This window comes from Phoca vitulina, unplaced genomic scaffold (genome assembly GCF_004348235.1).
Source record: "Phoca vitulina isolate PV1807 unplaced genomic scaffold, GSC_HSeal_1.0 scaffold14, whole genome shotgun sequence".
In the NCBI taxonomy this organism is placed as follows: domain Eukaryota; kingdom Metazoa; phylum Chordata; class Mammalia; order Carnivora; family Phocidae; genus Phoca; species Phoca vitulina.
The window spans coordinates 19,083,882-19,100,707 of record NW_022589717.1 but is presented as its reverse complement, the minus strand read 5'-3'; the positions used below and the strand labels follow the sequence as shown (position 1 = coordinate 19,100,707).

At 37.8% G+C, this 16,826-nt stretch overlaps 1 protein-coding gene across 7 annotated transcripts in view; it reads left to right on the top strand.

The window, feature by feature from the left end:
• The window catches only part of INPP4B (inositol polyphosphate-4-phosphatase type II B), a 797,414-nt gene extending 780,939 nt beyond the window's left edge, over positions 1-16,475 (top strand). For 5 of the 7 annotated variants that reach the window (XM_032412905.1, XM_032412902.1, XM_032412903.1 and 2 more), the window contains one exon: positions 7,709-9,101. In XM_032412905.1, coding sequence (XP_032268796.1) covers positions 7,709-7,883 — 175 coding nt within the window. In that variant the 3' untranslated portion in view covers positions 7,884-9,101. Of the gene's footprint in view, positions 1-7,708; positions 9,102-9,142 lie in introns of those variants that run through there. The other 2 variants (XM_032412907.1, XM_032412906.1) reach the window with 2 other exon arrangements.
• Positions 16,476-16,826: the final 351 nt, after the last annotated feature.

Sequence of the window (16,826 nt, the reverse complement as noted above, 5' to 3'; positions counted from 1 at the left end):
TGCTACATAGAGAGTGATACCAAAATTTTTTAGCCTGAACTTTAGAGGCCTCTGTCATTTCAGGATCAATCAACTTTTCCTACATCATTGCCCCCTCCTCTTTTCTAATCCTTTTAGACTGTTGTCAGTTCACACCATTCAATGCACAAAGTCAGTACTTAAAAGAGTATTTCATAAATTAATTAATTAATTAATTAATTAATGTCTTTGAGTTTTTAACCCAGTATTCCCTCAACTTATTTCATCAGAGATATCTTGGGAAATGTTATTTTCATGGAGTTGTGTTCTGTATCCTTAGAGGGGCTGAGGGGTACAGATCAAAAAGGGAAGTTAATCAAGATCTATAGTCAAGCGACTAGAACTTATATTGGGATAATATCATTAAAAAAAGGAAAAGAAATACCCAGTATTAAACAGAAAAACAGGAGGAAGTAAGTCTCTGGTCAGTAGAAAACAGCTGAACATCTTTTTTTTTTTTTTTTTAAGATTTTATTTATTTATTTATTTAGAGTGTGAGGTGGGGCTCCATGCTGAGCATGGAGACTGACCCTGAGCTCGATCTCACCTCCCCGAGATCATGAACTGACGCTCAACCGACTGAGCCACCGAGACACCGCTGGCTGAACAACTTTTGAGATCATTTATCAACCCTGAATAAATAGTGGAGTTCTAGGAAGCCAGTTATAAGGCTTTCCCAATGGCCAGAATCAGGAGTCGTATGCAGGACACAAAATCTAGATAACTAAAGGTCATTAACAGTATTAGATACTTAACCAAATAGGTAAGAGAGAGCTGAACTGATTTTCTTTTCTTTTACACAAGTGGTGATACTTATTCGTTGCTACCGATACCTGCTACATTTTCCAGGCGACTTTCAGAATAACTTAGGCTATAATCTGTTGGTATATATGGACCTTGATTTTTATTTGAGAGCTTAAGGGCAGCCCCTGGAGTCAGGCTGCCTGCTCTCCCAGGCCCCCAGCTCCACCAGGGAAGCTAGCTCGCCGTGGATTAATCTCATGATTCCCTGTCTGGTGCTTATCAAGAATGGAATCAGAAGTCTTATTTTGGGCATGTTAATTTTCTCTTAACTTGGGGATAAAAATTATCCCGAACTCCAAGAGAGTGGCAAACTTGATCAGTGAGACAGTGGTTGTTTATATTTTAAGTACCAAAGCAACAAGCACATTACAGAATGTTTTTTAAGGACTGGTTTCCCTTCTTCTGACTGTTAACTTTGAAGCAATTAAAGCTAAGTCATCTTGTTGGCACTCCGGTACAAAGAAAAGCTAGTTACGTTGCATGGGAAATAGAAAATGAATTATGGGTTTATATCTAGACCTGTGCACTTATTTCTTTATAGAATTTCCTTATTTATCTGCCCGTTAAGGTACGTAAGATGTAATGTGGTTTTGTTTTGTTTCTTCTAAAGAAATTTCTTTAAACAAGTGTCACTCTCCATTTCGGTTCCCATCCAGCCAGGATGATGGAAAGTTTGTCACTTTTATTTCGAGCCTTCCTCTTACCACAGGTCTTATCTTGCACTGAAACTTCTAGAAGGCTTGTCTGTTAGCAGTCATTAGCCACTGGTGTGCCCATTTCCTGTTCACTGTGGTATTTCGTTCACCTTTATTTCGTTGCATCCGAGCCAAACTCAAGACAAGGGACTGTTTGGCAAGACCAGTGACTGAGGACTGAGGGCCAGCTTCCTGGATGCATCCAGCCTCCCTTCCCGTCTGGTGGTCATTTGTCCCCAGGCACCCATGTGGAACAAGGCACAAGGCTTCACCCCCCGCACGCCCCCCACACCAAACTTTGTCCTTTTGTCTTCTTCCTAGTTGTTCTCTGTCTTTATGTGTCTCTCTCTCCCTTCCCTTTCCTTCTCCCTCTCCCTCTCTTTCCTCTCCCCACCCTCAAAGATCCTATTCCCCCTCATTGGCCACCTCACATTTTCTCTGTCATGAGATTAACGAAGGGCAGATCTACTTAGTTTGGGCACCGCTAAAATTCCTGGAACACATGCTTTATTCTACAGCCTAAAATATAAGAGAACAAAAAATAATACCTCAAAAATTATTTTACTGCAGTCTTACATACATTTAAATATAGTGATCACATTGCATATTAGTCTTCTCTTATCCAAATAAAATTAACCGTAAACACCTCCTCATAAGCTTTTTTCTTCAGTCCTTTAATCATTTATGATACTTCTTTCTGGACCTTATCCAAATATCCTTCTTTCTAAAATTCTAAGATCAAAACTGGAATCAGTTCTCTGGTAATCATCTGATGGAAGCAATTATACTTTCAACTCATTATGTCCTCTTCCTCCTTTCTTTTTTTTCTTTAAATTTTTATATATATGTATATATAGGGGTGCCTGAGTGGCTCAGTCAGTTAAGCATCCGACTTTTGATTTCAGCTCAGGTCTTGATCTCAAGGTCATGAGTTCGAGCCCCCCGAAATTATATATAAAACATGTTTAGACTTGATACCAAGCCACTTTCCTATCTTTTCTTGAGTTGTTTTTCTGGGCATATGTACCTTCTGTCTCTTCAAAGGAATGTTCAGATACTATCTGAAAGTGTCACTACTTGGAGCCTTGCTTCTTCTGATAAGAGGATATTCCTATTTTCTGGGTACTTTATAAAACTAAAAGAGTGAAATGGAAGAAGAGTAAAAAAGTGATACCAGGGAGAAACTAAATCAAAATGGTCGAATAAGTCACATGTCTTTTTTTAGCTCTAACAATAGGTAAGAATGGGTAAGAACACCTTCAGAGACCAAACACAGTGTCAACATGCTTGGCATTCTTTGATTTTCGCTCCCTACCTCAACTAGTTCTTATTGAACTGTCACCTATTCTATTAGTAGAAAAAAATATGCATCTCTAGAGTATTGCCATTATGTTTGAATAGAATCAAAGAATCACGGGAAGGTGGAGATGAAAGTAATTTTAGAAGTCCCTTAATCTAATGTAACAACTAGCAAGAAATCACACCTGCCAGCTTCAGACAGAGCAAGAAGCCTTGTGCTTGAAGGAGCCCAGTCATAAAGTGAGAGGAATATGGTTTTTCCACTGGACAGACAGGGATAAAAATCCCCTATCTGCCACTTGAACAAGTTTTGTGACCCTTTTGGGCTCTTGGAGATAATAATGCTGACCAGCTTGGCTGTGTGTAAGAAATGAACAAGATAACACCTACAAAGCAGCTTTCACAGGGTAGGACATGATGCATGGGAGATCTTTTTCTTTACTTCCACACACTCCCTTTGCTTCCCAAGGTAGCCCAGACTTTATACTAGAGAAACTTGGACTCTCTGAAATCAGCCTCTTGATTTTTTCCTCTTCTCTAAGCCAGTGGAGCGCTTCTGATTCTCAACGTCTTCCATCTTCGTCTTCTCTGATATGCCAGGCTCTCCAGCTCACTATTACTTCCTGGTTATTAGGCTCTAGTATCCTCTAGTTCATAGCAGTCCCCCTTCCCCCAAAACGTGTCCTGTCCAGAAATGCATGCAGTGTCCTATGGGGAGGACTCCCGCTTCCTTTGGGGCTGTGTTTTGCTTAATACTGCTCTTTCTTTTATACCAAACTTATCCATGATGATTAGAAACACTCTATGACCCAGATACTCAAAGCAGTGACAAAATCTTACATCTTCTGAGTAATTTCTTCATTTAGGGGCTTTTCCTATAATCTACATAATATATTTTGAATTAGATTCTGAAATCCAATTAGAATGAAGAAACCATCTTAAATGTGGCAGGTGATCCAGTGGCCACAAAGGCTAATCTTGCTTCTAGGCCACTGGAAATTATCCCACCTTTGACATTGTTTTATCAAAATTTTCCCTGGATTTAAATAGTTGTACAGTTTCTTAAAGTCCTGGAAATATACTTTTAATATTCTAGTTATAAATTAAACTTTTGAAAAGCTTTGGTAGATAATTTGACATTTAAGAGTATTTTAAGTTTTAAATTTCATGGGCCTTGATCTAAACTGAACACAAGAAGTCTTTCTCCCCTTATTTTATCAGACTGCTGTGTAAGCAAACTGTGAAGCAGACTAACTACATTCTCAGGATCCTTTCCTCGCGATTGCTGTTGTAAAGCATCGGCAAGGCCTTCAGATTTAGTTTCTCATCTATAAAATGTGCAGTTCAACTTGAAGATTTTTTGAAGGCACTTTTACATCTGAGAATCTATGATTCTGTGATTTCTGTACCAGTCTCAAAGTTCTTATTGATACGAGACCTACATTATATTCATTTTTACACAGATTGGCCAGCTTAAACTCTGATGCAACCCACCAATCTAGGGCCTGAAACATGGTGCTCTATTAAGATTGATTTATTAGATGAATGTGGAGTCAAAGAAAACTCTGTAAAAATATTGGCTTTCAAATCTTAGCACATAATTTCAAGCTGGTGTACCCACGGCCCCAAACCTGGATGTAATTAAATGTTAAATGGTCTCATTTTAGCATGGGAGGAAATCAGCTTTCTGGTCAGAAGTAAATCTTTTTCAATGTAGTTCTAATTGGGAATTTTCCTTTGGGGGAGCTAGAAGAGCTCTAATGGTTAAAGGAATAAAATACCAAATAGCAAAACTCTTCATGAATGATTACCCAGCAGAAGAAGATAGGAAGACTCTCACTTTTTTTTAGATTTTATTTTATTATGTTATGTTAGTCACCATACATTACATCATTAGTTTTTGATGTAATGTTCCATGATTCATTGTTTTTATATAACACCCAGTGCTCCATGCAGTACGTGCCCTCTTTAATACCCATCACCAGGCTAACCCATCCCCCCACCCCCTCCCCTCTAGAACCCTCAGTTTGTTTCTCAGAGTCCATTGTCTCTCATGGTTTGTCTCCCCCTCCGATTTCCCCCCCTTCATTTTTCCTTTCCTACTATCTTCTTTTTTTTTTTTTTAACATATAACGTATTATTTGTTTCAGGGGTACAGGTCTGTGATTCATCAGTCTTACACAATTCACAGCGCTCACCATAGCACATACCCTCCCCAATGTCACTTTTGTTTTTAGTGGTCTGGGTGGTTTGAGAGGATACCTGCAGTGGGGGACTTGAGATCTACCGTACAGCCGTAGTCACCCACAGAAAAGAGGGAGAAATACGCAGATGTCATCAAGTCATGCACATTGGGTTTTATTTAAGGAAATGTCTCCTCATGTAGCAGTGATGTATTTAAAAGTGAGACTTTTTTTTTACTTGTTTTTAAGTGATGGCTTTGATGGGTCTGTAAAGAAAAAAAAAATCATTTTCTATCCTGCAGATTTAGTAACTGCCCTTAAATGACTGATCATGTCACATTTCAGTGAAGGCAACATGGTGATTTGCTTCCATGGTGATCTACTAATGATGGCTAAAACGAATGACTCTGTATTGTCAGGGCACCTTGCAAGGCGGCCACTAATTAGTTATTTTTTCATAATCTGCTGGTGAGGAAATTACTAATATCATTACTTAACACATCCTTTGCAGTTTACACTTGCAGAGTGCTTAAAAATTCATTTGTGGTTACAAGGAAATGACCATTTGTGCTATTCTTAGTAGAAAGAAGGAACAGCACCCGTGCGTACAATGCGCCATAGTCAGGGGCCTCGAGCCTTAAGTTCTGTGCTGGCCCCTTGGCCACGTGGCCTTCAATTCTAGCTGAATAATGGAATGTGTGAGGCATTTTTAATGTATTATGCTAATCTCCAGAGAATGAAGTCAGTAAACAATAAAGTAATTCAATTATAAAACTATCCTTCCAGAAACAAAACAAAACAAAAAAACCCCTACCTTTTAATTTAGTAATTTTCACTTCTAAGGCATATTCAGCAAACAGACTGGAAAATGTGAAATGTGCTCTGGCAGTTGTTTTAAAAAAAAAAAAAATCTAGTATAAATTAGTCCCCTGTATTTGCATTAAGGACTGTCACAAAATCCTTTCAACTTACTTTTTGGCCACTAGTGTACTCCTCAGCCAGATGGGCCTATCTACAGGTGGCCCCAGTGGGAGAGAGTATTTCTATACTATTATATTGATAGATTGTGGTTAATATTTAACCTAAATTTGTAATCAGAATATAATATTTATAATATGATTGATAGATAGATGAGAGAGAGGTGATTTAGGAGACTCTACTTCTCTCCTAACAAGGAAGATGGGAGAGGCAAAAAGTTTTCGACAAAGTTAAGATTTGCTACAGATATCTTTCACCTTAAAACTGGACAGGAGGGAATGGTAGTGATACTAGAGAAATAATACTGGGCAAGGAAGCTTTTCTTAATCACAAAAATATCAATTCTTTAAAACCTACCGCGTATTTCCTACCTAAGTGCCGCAGAATGTTGAACAAGTAACCAGCTCACTCACACAATTGACAATAGGAATTATGCAAGTCCAGAATAACTCTCCTTTTGCTCAATAAACCATTTGTTTTATTCAGAGAAGCTGCTATTTCACTTTGTCACTGGCTCCACAGTCCTTAGGTCTTACCAAAGAACAAGGAAACACCAGAGCACAGCACAACATGATTGATTGGATGCTTTAAACTAAGTCAGATAGATGTCCGAAGTAATTATGACCACTGCTGGCCAGTGATGTGGTCAAATGCCTCATCAAGAATGTCTGTGTAGGAGGTTTTCAGGGGCTGCAACTGGTTGAAAGGGGGCTATGGAAGCTCAGAGGCTTGTTCCCATGGCACTCTTCTTAAGACTGAGTGACAACCAGTTTTCTGCTTCAGAACCTGGAGGAGCTCATAAAGATCAAACCACCCCTTGACAACTGAGTATGATTGAAATTCTGAAAACTCTGAATACTGATGAAATATAACATAGAACTTTTATTTTCGACTTATGTAAGTATGGCAGATCTCAGACATGCCACAATTGGAGCTGCTTTTAAGCCCAATTACAAACGTCCATTTTTCACTCACACAGAAAATCTTTTCTTTCCCGAAGAGTCACTCTGCAAATATGGATCTCTTTTCAGATCAGGAGTCCCTTGGAGATAGATTTGGCCTCATCTAAGTAAGATGAGCAGCAGAAAACATAGTGTATGAGCTGAACTAACAGAAGGGTGCTGAGTCGAGTTTTGTTCAACGAATCGTATGGCTGGCAAGGATGACATGTCAGATGTTTCATTCATTTTAAATACCAAACCATTTCCATAAATCATTGTTATAACTTTAAATGCATTATGTAGGTATAGTAACAATAGATGGTGTGTTTCAATGTGCCAGGCATGTCCGTTTGCTTCACTACATACTGTGTTTCTCATTTCGTTTTCCGAAGATGTATTTATCAGATTATTTTTTATGGCCTGATCCATATTTTAGTTTTATTCATGTAGTCTTGTTGATTGGTGCTGTTATGCTTCTTATGCAATTGATTCTTCCTGGTACGTACACATTCAACCCACGTGAATATCATCTTAGTGTCTCTCTCTTCCTTCTTGCACATAAAGCAAAAGGAATCTTCTTTTTTTAAATGCATTTGTCAATGTAGTACAGGAAGAAAAAAATGCGCAGGATGCATTTGGGGCTGTTTAGCATAAAAACTCCATCTGAAACAGCTGTATTATATAACATAATGTGTTGTATTTCAGGATATTTAAGGTTGAGTTTCTTTCCTGTGTGAATGCTATACTATTTTCTTTTCTCCCCTGACTTCCCCCTCCCCCTGTTTAACAGCAGACAAACCCAGGGAGCACTGAATGAATCCGATGATCCCGAAACAGGCTGTCTAACTGATAACAAGCCAACTTCTCGACACTTCTATCCTGTCGCCTTGCTGCTTGTCAGCTCACACCTGCTAGTTGTGTGGCTTATTTTAAGTCTTGCATTACTATTAGCCAAATACCAATAAGTTTTATGTTGTATTCCTTTCTTTTCTACAAATGACAATGGACTTTAAATTACGGGGCGGGGGTGGGGGCGATGCTGTAATATTTCTACATTTTCAGATTCACAGAATTTAAAAAAAAAACCAAATGTTTGAATTGTGTTTTGTTTGTTTTTCCTGAAATCTACAAAAAGAAGTACTATGCATTAAGGGAATTATTTTGCTCTTTTGTTCATGGAAAAGTGTTTCCCACTGTTAACTAGCTCAAAAGAATTTTTAAATTACTGTCTTTGGAATAAGACAAAGAACAGAATCCTGAAAGCTTGAAGTTCTGCACCTCCCGTTTCTCTTCCCATTCAATTTATCAAAAACAATTAAGAATGAATTGGCACAATGCACTGAAACCCTGAGACAAGTCTTAGAGATGTGGGAGGTTCCAGACTTTATTTCCACTGTGCTAATATCATTGTTGCCGTCAGCTGATAGAACCTTCTGTGTGATTCCTTAACCTGTGAGTTATGTTAGTTCTTGGCTTCAGTTGACCCTTTTCTGTCAAGTAATTTTATGGAGAGAATGGCTATTTATGTTTTGTAATTAAATTAACCTGTTTGTAACTATTGTTTGGGTTGATTTGGCTCTCAGAATACTTTTCTGTTCTTTTTAACAAAGTCTTGTTTGTGTCTTACGCGCCATTTTCAGCACCTGTGACTTTTGTACTGTCTGCACAAGCCCCCTTCCTTTATAAAGCGGAGACTTGGACCAGGCTGTTCGGAAAGCCATTCTTCTCTTTGTTGCACAGCTAAAATAATGAAGTAAAATAGAGATGAAATTTTCCTTTAAAAATCTATAGGGCCAGACTTAATCAATTAAATGCCTTATTCCTAGAACCTGCATCCTTAGGGCTACATGTAGATTTTAATGTGTTTTAAAAGAGACTGAGAAGTTAATTTGTGGCAAAGTTATAAAAAAAGGCAGATATATTTATGAAACTAAAGTGAAGCTGTATTGTGGAGCAAGTTATATTTAAAGAGTTTATTAAACCTTAAATATCTGTTAAGAGCAAAGAGACTTGACTCATCTCTTTCCGAGGGCAATAACGGTATTGGGCCTGGCCTAGGATTTAATTTTGTAAGATGTATCATCATTTGTGAAAAAAAAAAAAAATGTAGAGTTGAATCTTTGTTATTTTTACTTGGACTGTTGCTGCAACTCTGCATTGAACAAATAAAGCATATTTATTTATTCTGTGTTTCATGAAGTTGTGCTTTTTCCCCTTTCACCAGAGAAGGATGCCGCATAGAGAATGTACTGAAGAATGTCAAATGCAGAAAGTATGCTTTCAACATGCTACAGCTGATGGCTTTCCCCAAGCAGTACCGACCTCCAGAGGGGACTTATGGAAAAGTTGACACCTAACTTTACCAACACGTAAATAAGCAGGAACACAAACACGCTGCAGTCGGATAATCTCCACCCTTTTAACTTTTTTATTGTCACGAATTTGTGGAGGGAGGTGATCAGGGATGTTTGCCCAAATCTAGGCATTATTTGGATTAGGTGTTAGCATATTACTCTGAATGAAATCCATTAAAAAAATCTTAAGTAACATTGTGATTCTAGGTCTCAGCTTCAACGCGTTGCCCCTCGCTGGCTGTGTTCAGCTCAAAATGGGTGCATTTCATTCATGGAGTCCTTCAGCCGGAGGCATTCTGAGGAAACGTAGGTTGTCACAGGAGGAAGACAGGTGACTCAGAGAGGGGCGCTTGACCTCCAAAGGGAAGACGAGAGGGGACAGGGGAGGGAGACTCAGACATGTTATTTCACAGCCGTACTCACGTGTAACCTTAAAGCCCATGTGTGGGATTCGGAAAATACTTTTCCAGTGAATTAAAATTCGGTAGCATGAACGCATGATCTTGACTGTGGAAGCGGGTTGCCGGTGTGCTTGTAAAGACTTGGGTCCTCCAGGCCAGACAAGACCAGTCCTCCCGAACAGGTAGACGACAGTGTTAGCAACACGGAGAAGAGACTTTTCCATAACGTGGTATCTTTTCAAAACTCTGACTCGTGTCGTGTGGCCCCATGACAGAAGTGGTGATAGAGAAAGTTGAATAGAATAGTAGGAAAAAACACTGGAGGAACAGCAACTGCAAGGAAATGAAAGATGATCAGCCTGCTGATGTCAAACCTAAAAATCCCAACAGCCTGAACTTTATGTAGCCAAGTTCATAAAAGTCAATAAACTATCTTTGCGATGTTTTCCAATAGTCCTCTTGCTACAGAATATGGATGGTGGAAGTATGCATTGTCCGGCATAGATTACTATGTGTGAATAAACATTTTAAGACCTATGCAACCGTAATTAGTGATAAACTGAAACAATTATTTCTGTTAACCTGAATTTGAAATTTATTCTCAGGGAAATCGCACCATAGGTTTTCCAGAATTCCAAATTAGAAATTGCTTTAGAGATCATATTGTATAAGGTCATTATAAATAGGTAAATTAAAGCACAAGGAAGATATACACCCCAATCATCCAGCTAGATAATTTTAGAACCATGATTAAAATCTCTTCTTACCTTCCTAACCTGTGGCTTGTCTAGTCTCCAAATTGCCATGCTAAAAATACATGAAAATTGTGGGAGAATGCTAGTTCGTTAAATAGAAATTGGCATTTATTGCCAGAATTGAACCTTGGAGTATAATGGTCTGAATAAATGAAACCTGTTTTCTCCAGATGTTAAAGAGTTTATTCTTTTTCCTCACTCATTGGAAGAGTATGCTAGCCAGAGCATAAATCTCCCCTTGGAAATGCTGGAGGGCTGTTACATAGACATCTCCTGGCTGTGACCACATTCAGTGGATGATATTATGAGGCTTTCCAAGCTAGCATGACAGCTTCTTGGCTAAGATGTGTGTTGAACTAAGGACTCCAAACAGATCTCTAGGTTCATGTTGGGTTTTTCAGATTACTACAAATTTTAGATAACCGTTTGGGGCTTTTAATACTAGAATTCTCAATCCATTATTTTAGCTACTGACTTGTGGGCATTATATTTGAGGCCATTGACAAACAGTTTACAGGTTTTTTAATAAAAAGATGCAGTGTACTATAGATCTATTTACAGACGAAGTTTCGTGGTGTTCTCCCTTTTATGCTTCCTTCTCCATTTCAGTGATTAAATATAATTTTTGAATTGTTCAATTTTATTTGAAAATGGTAGGATTTGTGGTTATTTCCATGATCCCATTGGATTTAAGGTAAAGAGGTTTGGGATGACAGAGGTTCTTGAGTAACAATGAAGCCTCATTCAGTATATCAAAGAGTGGTCTGTGTTCCAAGAGACCTTAAATGAAAATGTATCATCCTGTAAATACTCTTATAAACAGTCATTTTTGTTTATATTTTTAAAAATGAAAACTCTTGACTCAAATACTGAAAAAATATTTATTTACTAGAAAACCAATAAGTAGGGTCTTCTATTTGGGGAAGATATCCCAAAGATATTTTTTTCTTTTTTAATAAGTACTGATAGAGAAGTCTCAAAGGCTAGAGCTTACTGTAATACAAACGCATAGAAGTTTTCTTTTATTATTAGCAGAGTCATCTGCCTTTCCCTATACAAAGCCTGTGTATCTGTGCATACCGTTAGACGTGGATTTAACCAAGAAAATTCATGTTTCATACCAACAGCAATACTGCTCCTTTCCTGAGAGCTATTCCAAGTACTGTTGGAAATCCACCTCACTATTTCTTAAGCTATTACATTTTTTTAAATCAAAAAGCAAATGTTAAAAAGTTTTAAAATCTCCTTTGTACAAACACAGCCTCGTCATGCTTTCCTCTGTCTCTTTTTTTATTTAAAATATACACCAGCAGGCCTATTTCAAGATATCAGATTGAACCAGAAACTGAACCAAGAAAATGACATTTCCAAACAATATAAAAATTTTTTTGGCTAAAAATATGTTTCCCCTCTAATGTTATCAAATGCAGAAATGAGTTCTGTATAGCTATTTGCAGAGTTCTATAGAAAACATATTTAAAAACAAGGGAAGGTGAAATCTTGATTATGTTTGACCCAGTGGCAAAAGACCCAGAGCCTGAAAATGTTCCACGAAACAGCTGGACATAAAAGTTTCAAATATTTGGTTGAAGCAGACCCACATCTGGATGCATTTATTAATTTCTCGTGTGGTTTTTTTTTTCCTTTGTAAATATTGTCTTGGATTTTGTTTATATCCTGCCAAAACAATCCTTTGGTGTTCAGTCAGTCCAGTAATCCAGTGAGTCAGAGCCAGCATTTGATCCTGCTGACAAATTGTGCTAAAATGACCAACCAACTAATTAGAGCAGTATACCATGTGACTAACCTCCAGTTCTCACTTTATAAGACAAATCCTTGTTGTTGTTGTTGTTGTTGTTGTTGTTTCTGAAAAACTGTGAAGTCTTAAAAGCCAGCATCTGGATGGAAGATACTTCCTTTTTTTTTTTCCCCCTCAACTACATATGGTATTTTGCATAAAATAAGACTCAGAGTGGAAAAGAAAAAAGATCTGTATGGAATAATGCTTTCCTTCCCAACAAATCAAGCCCCTCCTTATGTAAAGTATGATACATGCCAAGGAGAAAGGATACCAGTGGTGCACAAGAACTGACTCATGCAGACTCATGAGAGCTGATCATTAAATTTTCAGGAATTTTGTAAGCCAGTTGTTAAATACACCATCATGAAATACTAAGTTATCAAAAGCAATTGAATGAATTTTATTAAAAACAAATATAATAATCAAAACTTACCACCTCCTAATTATGTTCCTTCATTTTACTCTTTACCTGTGATTATTTATGTCCACTGTCTCTGCACAGTGGAAACACTGTATCATCATGTGCTACTGTGCATCTCTTCCTGACTCCACATCCAGGAACACCACGTGGGTAGCTTGAAATTGACTACAGTGGGAGTATTTACATGCAGAAATTACCCAGTGCTGCAAACTGGGACTTTTAATTCCTGGAAAGCTAGTTGTTAAACACTTACCAGCACACAACCGAATGCTACCATCACTTTTTTCTCCAGCAAATAATAAATAATTGGAAGCATTATAAAATTATTAATATGGTATTAAGTGCAATCAGGCATCTTCAGATGACCACAATTCTGGATTTCCCCTTTCTAAAGACACCTATTAGACTCTAAGTAATATTTGGTATTTATATGTTATTCATAATTAAATTATATAATCATACAGATGCATTTAAAAATGTATCTCTCTTGATGTTCTGCAAGGGAGATCTTAACAATGCAGCCTTAGTGTAAGCACTAACAACTGTGGGCTAGATTCAGAGAAATGTTAGCCTAATTAGAGTATCCCTGAAAATGTGCTTCAGTACAAATTTTTAAGTTTATAATTTTAGCATTTGCTAAAAGCAGAAAAAACAGTAATATATCACTGTGTCCAGATTCTAATAAGTATAGTTCAGTTGAAACCCACACGGTTAGATTAAGCAAATTAAACTCTGGCAGTATGTTAAAACACCACAGACATTTTAGATGTTTGATTTCCAAACAGGATGGCATATCAGTTGTCTAATTCAATATGCAAGGGCACCTTTTGTAATCTTTAGGAAATAAATTAACGTTTATCACAGATTTAAGAAACTGGCCTGAGAAAAACTGTGATCAGCAGTTACGGAGGGAAGCAAGTGTGTTGAACACAAAGCATCCCTAATAGCTGGAGGCTTTACAAATTATGCACCACTGAAGAGAATGATTTGCTGAGAGTTGTGTGGTTGATTGACAATTTTAGTGTGAATTGACATTCATTTAGCTCAGCTGCAGTCTGCAGAAGCTTTGCTTTTTTCCCCATATTTATATTTTATTGCTTTGCAAAGAAAGTCCCAATATATTATATCCTTTGTTTCTTTGGCAGTTTTAAGTTAGAACTTTCTACCCAAACAGATGCTACCGATAGCAAAACTGTCTTTAAGAACAGGAAAATAAAATCATGGTTAGATAAAATATTGTGGGCCAATTAGGTATAAAGTTAAGGTATGGAAATTTAGATTTTTACTTTCTGAGTCATGGTGCACATTAATCAGTCTTTGAATTTTATTTCTAAGCAAGTAAGAGAGTCTAAAGCATTTCTGATGTCAAAGAAACAAAGCCTATCTGACTACTGGTAAAAAGGAGGTAGGAAAAAAAATTGTAAGGTAATATTAGCCAAAAAAATAAATTGTACGTGCAATTAGCTGTCCTCAGCTTGAATATCATAGATTATGTGAACATTTAAAATTATCAATCAAAAAAGGAAAACATGGCTCACAATGAAGTATACTACCCAGAGTGAATATCAGGAGAGAGAAGACCTAACACAAGCAATGTTGCCTGATAAGACAGATCTTGTTTATCTTTAATAAATCGAGTTCGTTAAGATGATGTTGCACTTTCCTACTCATAGCATGAATATATTCACGAGCTTCCTAAAATCATTGAAATTACTCTATGGTCACAAAAGGGCATAATCCAACAGTCCATCTTTAATGATCACTTGGTACAGTTTCATTGTCTAGCAGGAAATACTGACTCACATATTGGCGAGATTGCTTTCTCATCTATATAGGTCCTGTGATGCTTTTATATCACTGTCCATATTTAAAAAATATTTCATGTCAAAGGACTTTAAAACTTTTCAAAGGCAGGCTCCACAGGTGTGTAAGTGGAGAGACACTCCCATTTTCCTGCACAAGTGTGTTCTTTGTACACATATACTTCTCGTGTGAATATTTTATTATTTTGTTTAACCTAACATCTAATTTTCAGATTCTTGTGGTACTTATCTGAAATGTTGGCATTTGTTTTCTTTTTATGTTAAGTATATATTCTAGATGAGCCAATAATGTGTATTCCTAGGAAATGGGGCACAGATAGGTTAGATCATGTTATACTGGCATTTGAAGAAATATCATTTTATTTTGTTGTTCCGTGTAAACCATATTCATTGTACATTGTGTGTATATTTTTGTTTCAATAAATGTGATTTTTATTTTTTATGTTTCTTTTTCTCCCTATCACACTTTTTTTTTTTCGTTTCCATCAGTGTAGCAATGTCTAAAAGTTAATTAAAATAGCAGAAGGGTATCCTAAACAATGGTTCAAAGAGAATAGACTAGTTTTCTGCTAGACCACAATTACAGTGCAAATTTTACATTGATTCTAGGTTAGTCTCATATTCACTAGCAGAATGCATCTTTAAGGGTTGCCATTCTGTAGGAATAAGATCAACCTCAATTTAGAAAAGAGTTCAAGAACCAGATGTCAATGCTTCAACCCTGGGCAAATCACTGATCTTTGTAGCCCACATGCTGGTGGAGTCACTTGAGCACATGAACTAACTTCTCCTTACAGGCTAGTTGGATCTGATCGTTCATAACTCATTATAGTAGCTGATAGAACGCACATTCCACAGTTGTAATTATATCTTGTTGCCAAAAAATTAACCAAATGAGGCCCCTGCTTGCATGTAAAGAAAGGATGGAGTTTTGCCATCTGGAGCATTTCAAGAACATTGTTGATCCTGCAGCAAGAAACAGTCCTCTTCTGTAATGTCATCATCATTAATATATGTTCGTACTAACATGTTGTTCTACATCTGAGCAGGAACAATCTGTAGGTAGCCCCGTGGTGGGACAATGCATAATGAATTAGGGCAAAATGCTGCCTGCCGTCAAACCAGAAGACAGCCTCAGTGAAGCAGGAGTGCTCTGCTGTCTTAAACCTCCACGCAAAGGTACCTTGACTGTTGTGACACTCCCACTCAAAGTCATAACACAACAAAAGACTCAGAAAATGTGCTCCAGGGCCGTATTTCGGTATCTCCAGAAGGTAGAATCAGGAGGATGGGTGGATGTAGTTGAAGCATTTCATGCCATGCACCCATTCTAGGCAAAAGTAGCCACATGGCATGATTCTGTGGGTTGCGATGGCAACAAACACTGAGTTCTCTGTTCTCTCAGTGGTCCTGATGAATAAAGGTGACTTAAGAACCAGTTTTCTAAATAAATACTAAGTGAAAAGGGAGACGATCGTGAAAGCGTATTGGGGTAGAATGCCAGGAATGTGGTGCTCAAGTGTCAAGAGCTCCCTTCCACTTCCTAATCCATGTGACTTAGTCTCTAGAGCCCTAATCCATGTGACTTAGTCTCTAGAGCCCTAATCCATGTGACTTAGTCTCTAGAGCCCTAATCCATGTGACTTAGTCTCTAGAGCCCTAATCCATAGGACTTTGTCTGTAGTTTCAGAATTTAGTGACAGCAACGGTGATAATGATCTGTTTTTTCACTTAGTATGGTGGCTTCTCAGTTTTTAAACCAATTGACCATAAGCCACCACCTCCTTCATGCTGGTTCACCTCCTCCGACCTTGAGTGTGGCCTCTTAACACTGCCATTCAGTTCTGAACATTCTTTAGTCTCAATTACTCCTTCTGCTTCCCTTGCCTGTTCCTTCCATTTAGGAAGTCCAGTCCAAAAGTCTAGACTCAATATTCGTCTTTGCTCATTTGATATGCTCTCCTTCGAGGTCTTTAACTGTTATTTCTAAGGAGAAAACCCCAGCACAGGCTAAAGAATGTGGGCTTTTAAGTCACAGTGTCTGGATGCAGATCTTGGCTTCCCCAATTAGATGCAGACATATGTCAAGTTCCTCTATGGCTTCACATTCTGATCTGTAAAAGAGGGGTGTAGTAAGACTTACTTAGTATTTCTTGGTGAAAAGGAGGTGCGAAAGTGTAGGTCTAGCCCTTTGCCCTGTGCCCAGCACCCATTCCCTCCCTAGTTTAGTCCCCCGAAGCCCAATCATCTGCAACTAAAGGGCTGGCTGACTAAAACTCCATGTTCTCAGGACACTTACCATGACAGTTCAGGATATATGGGTTCTGCCCATGAGACCTCTGGCACCATATTT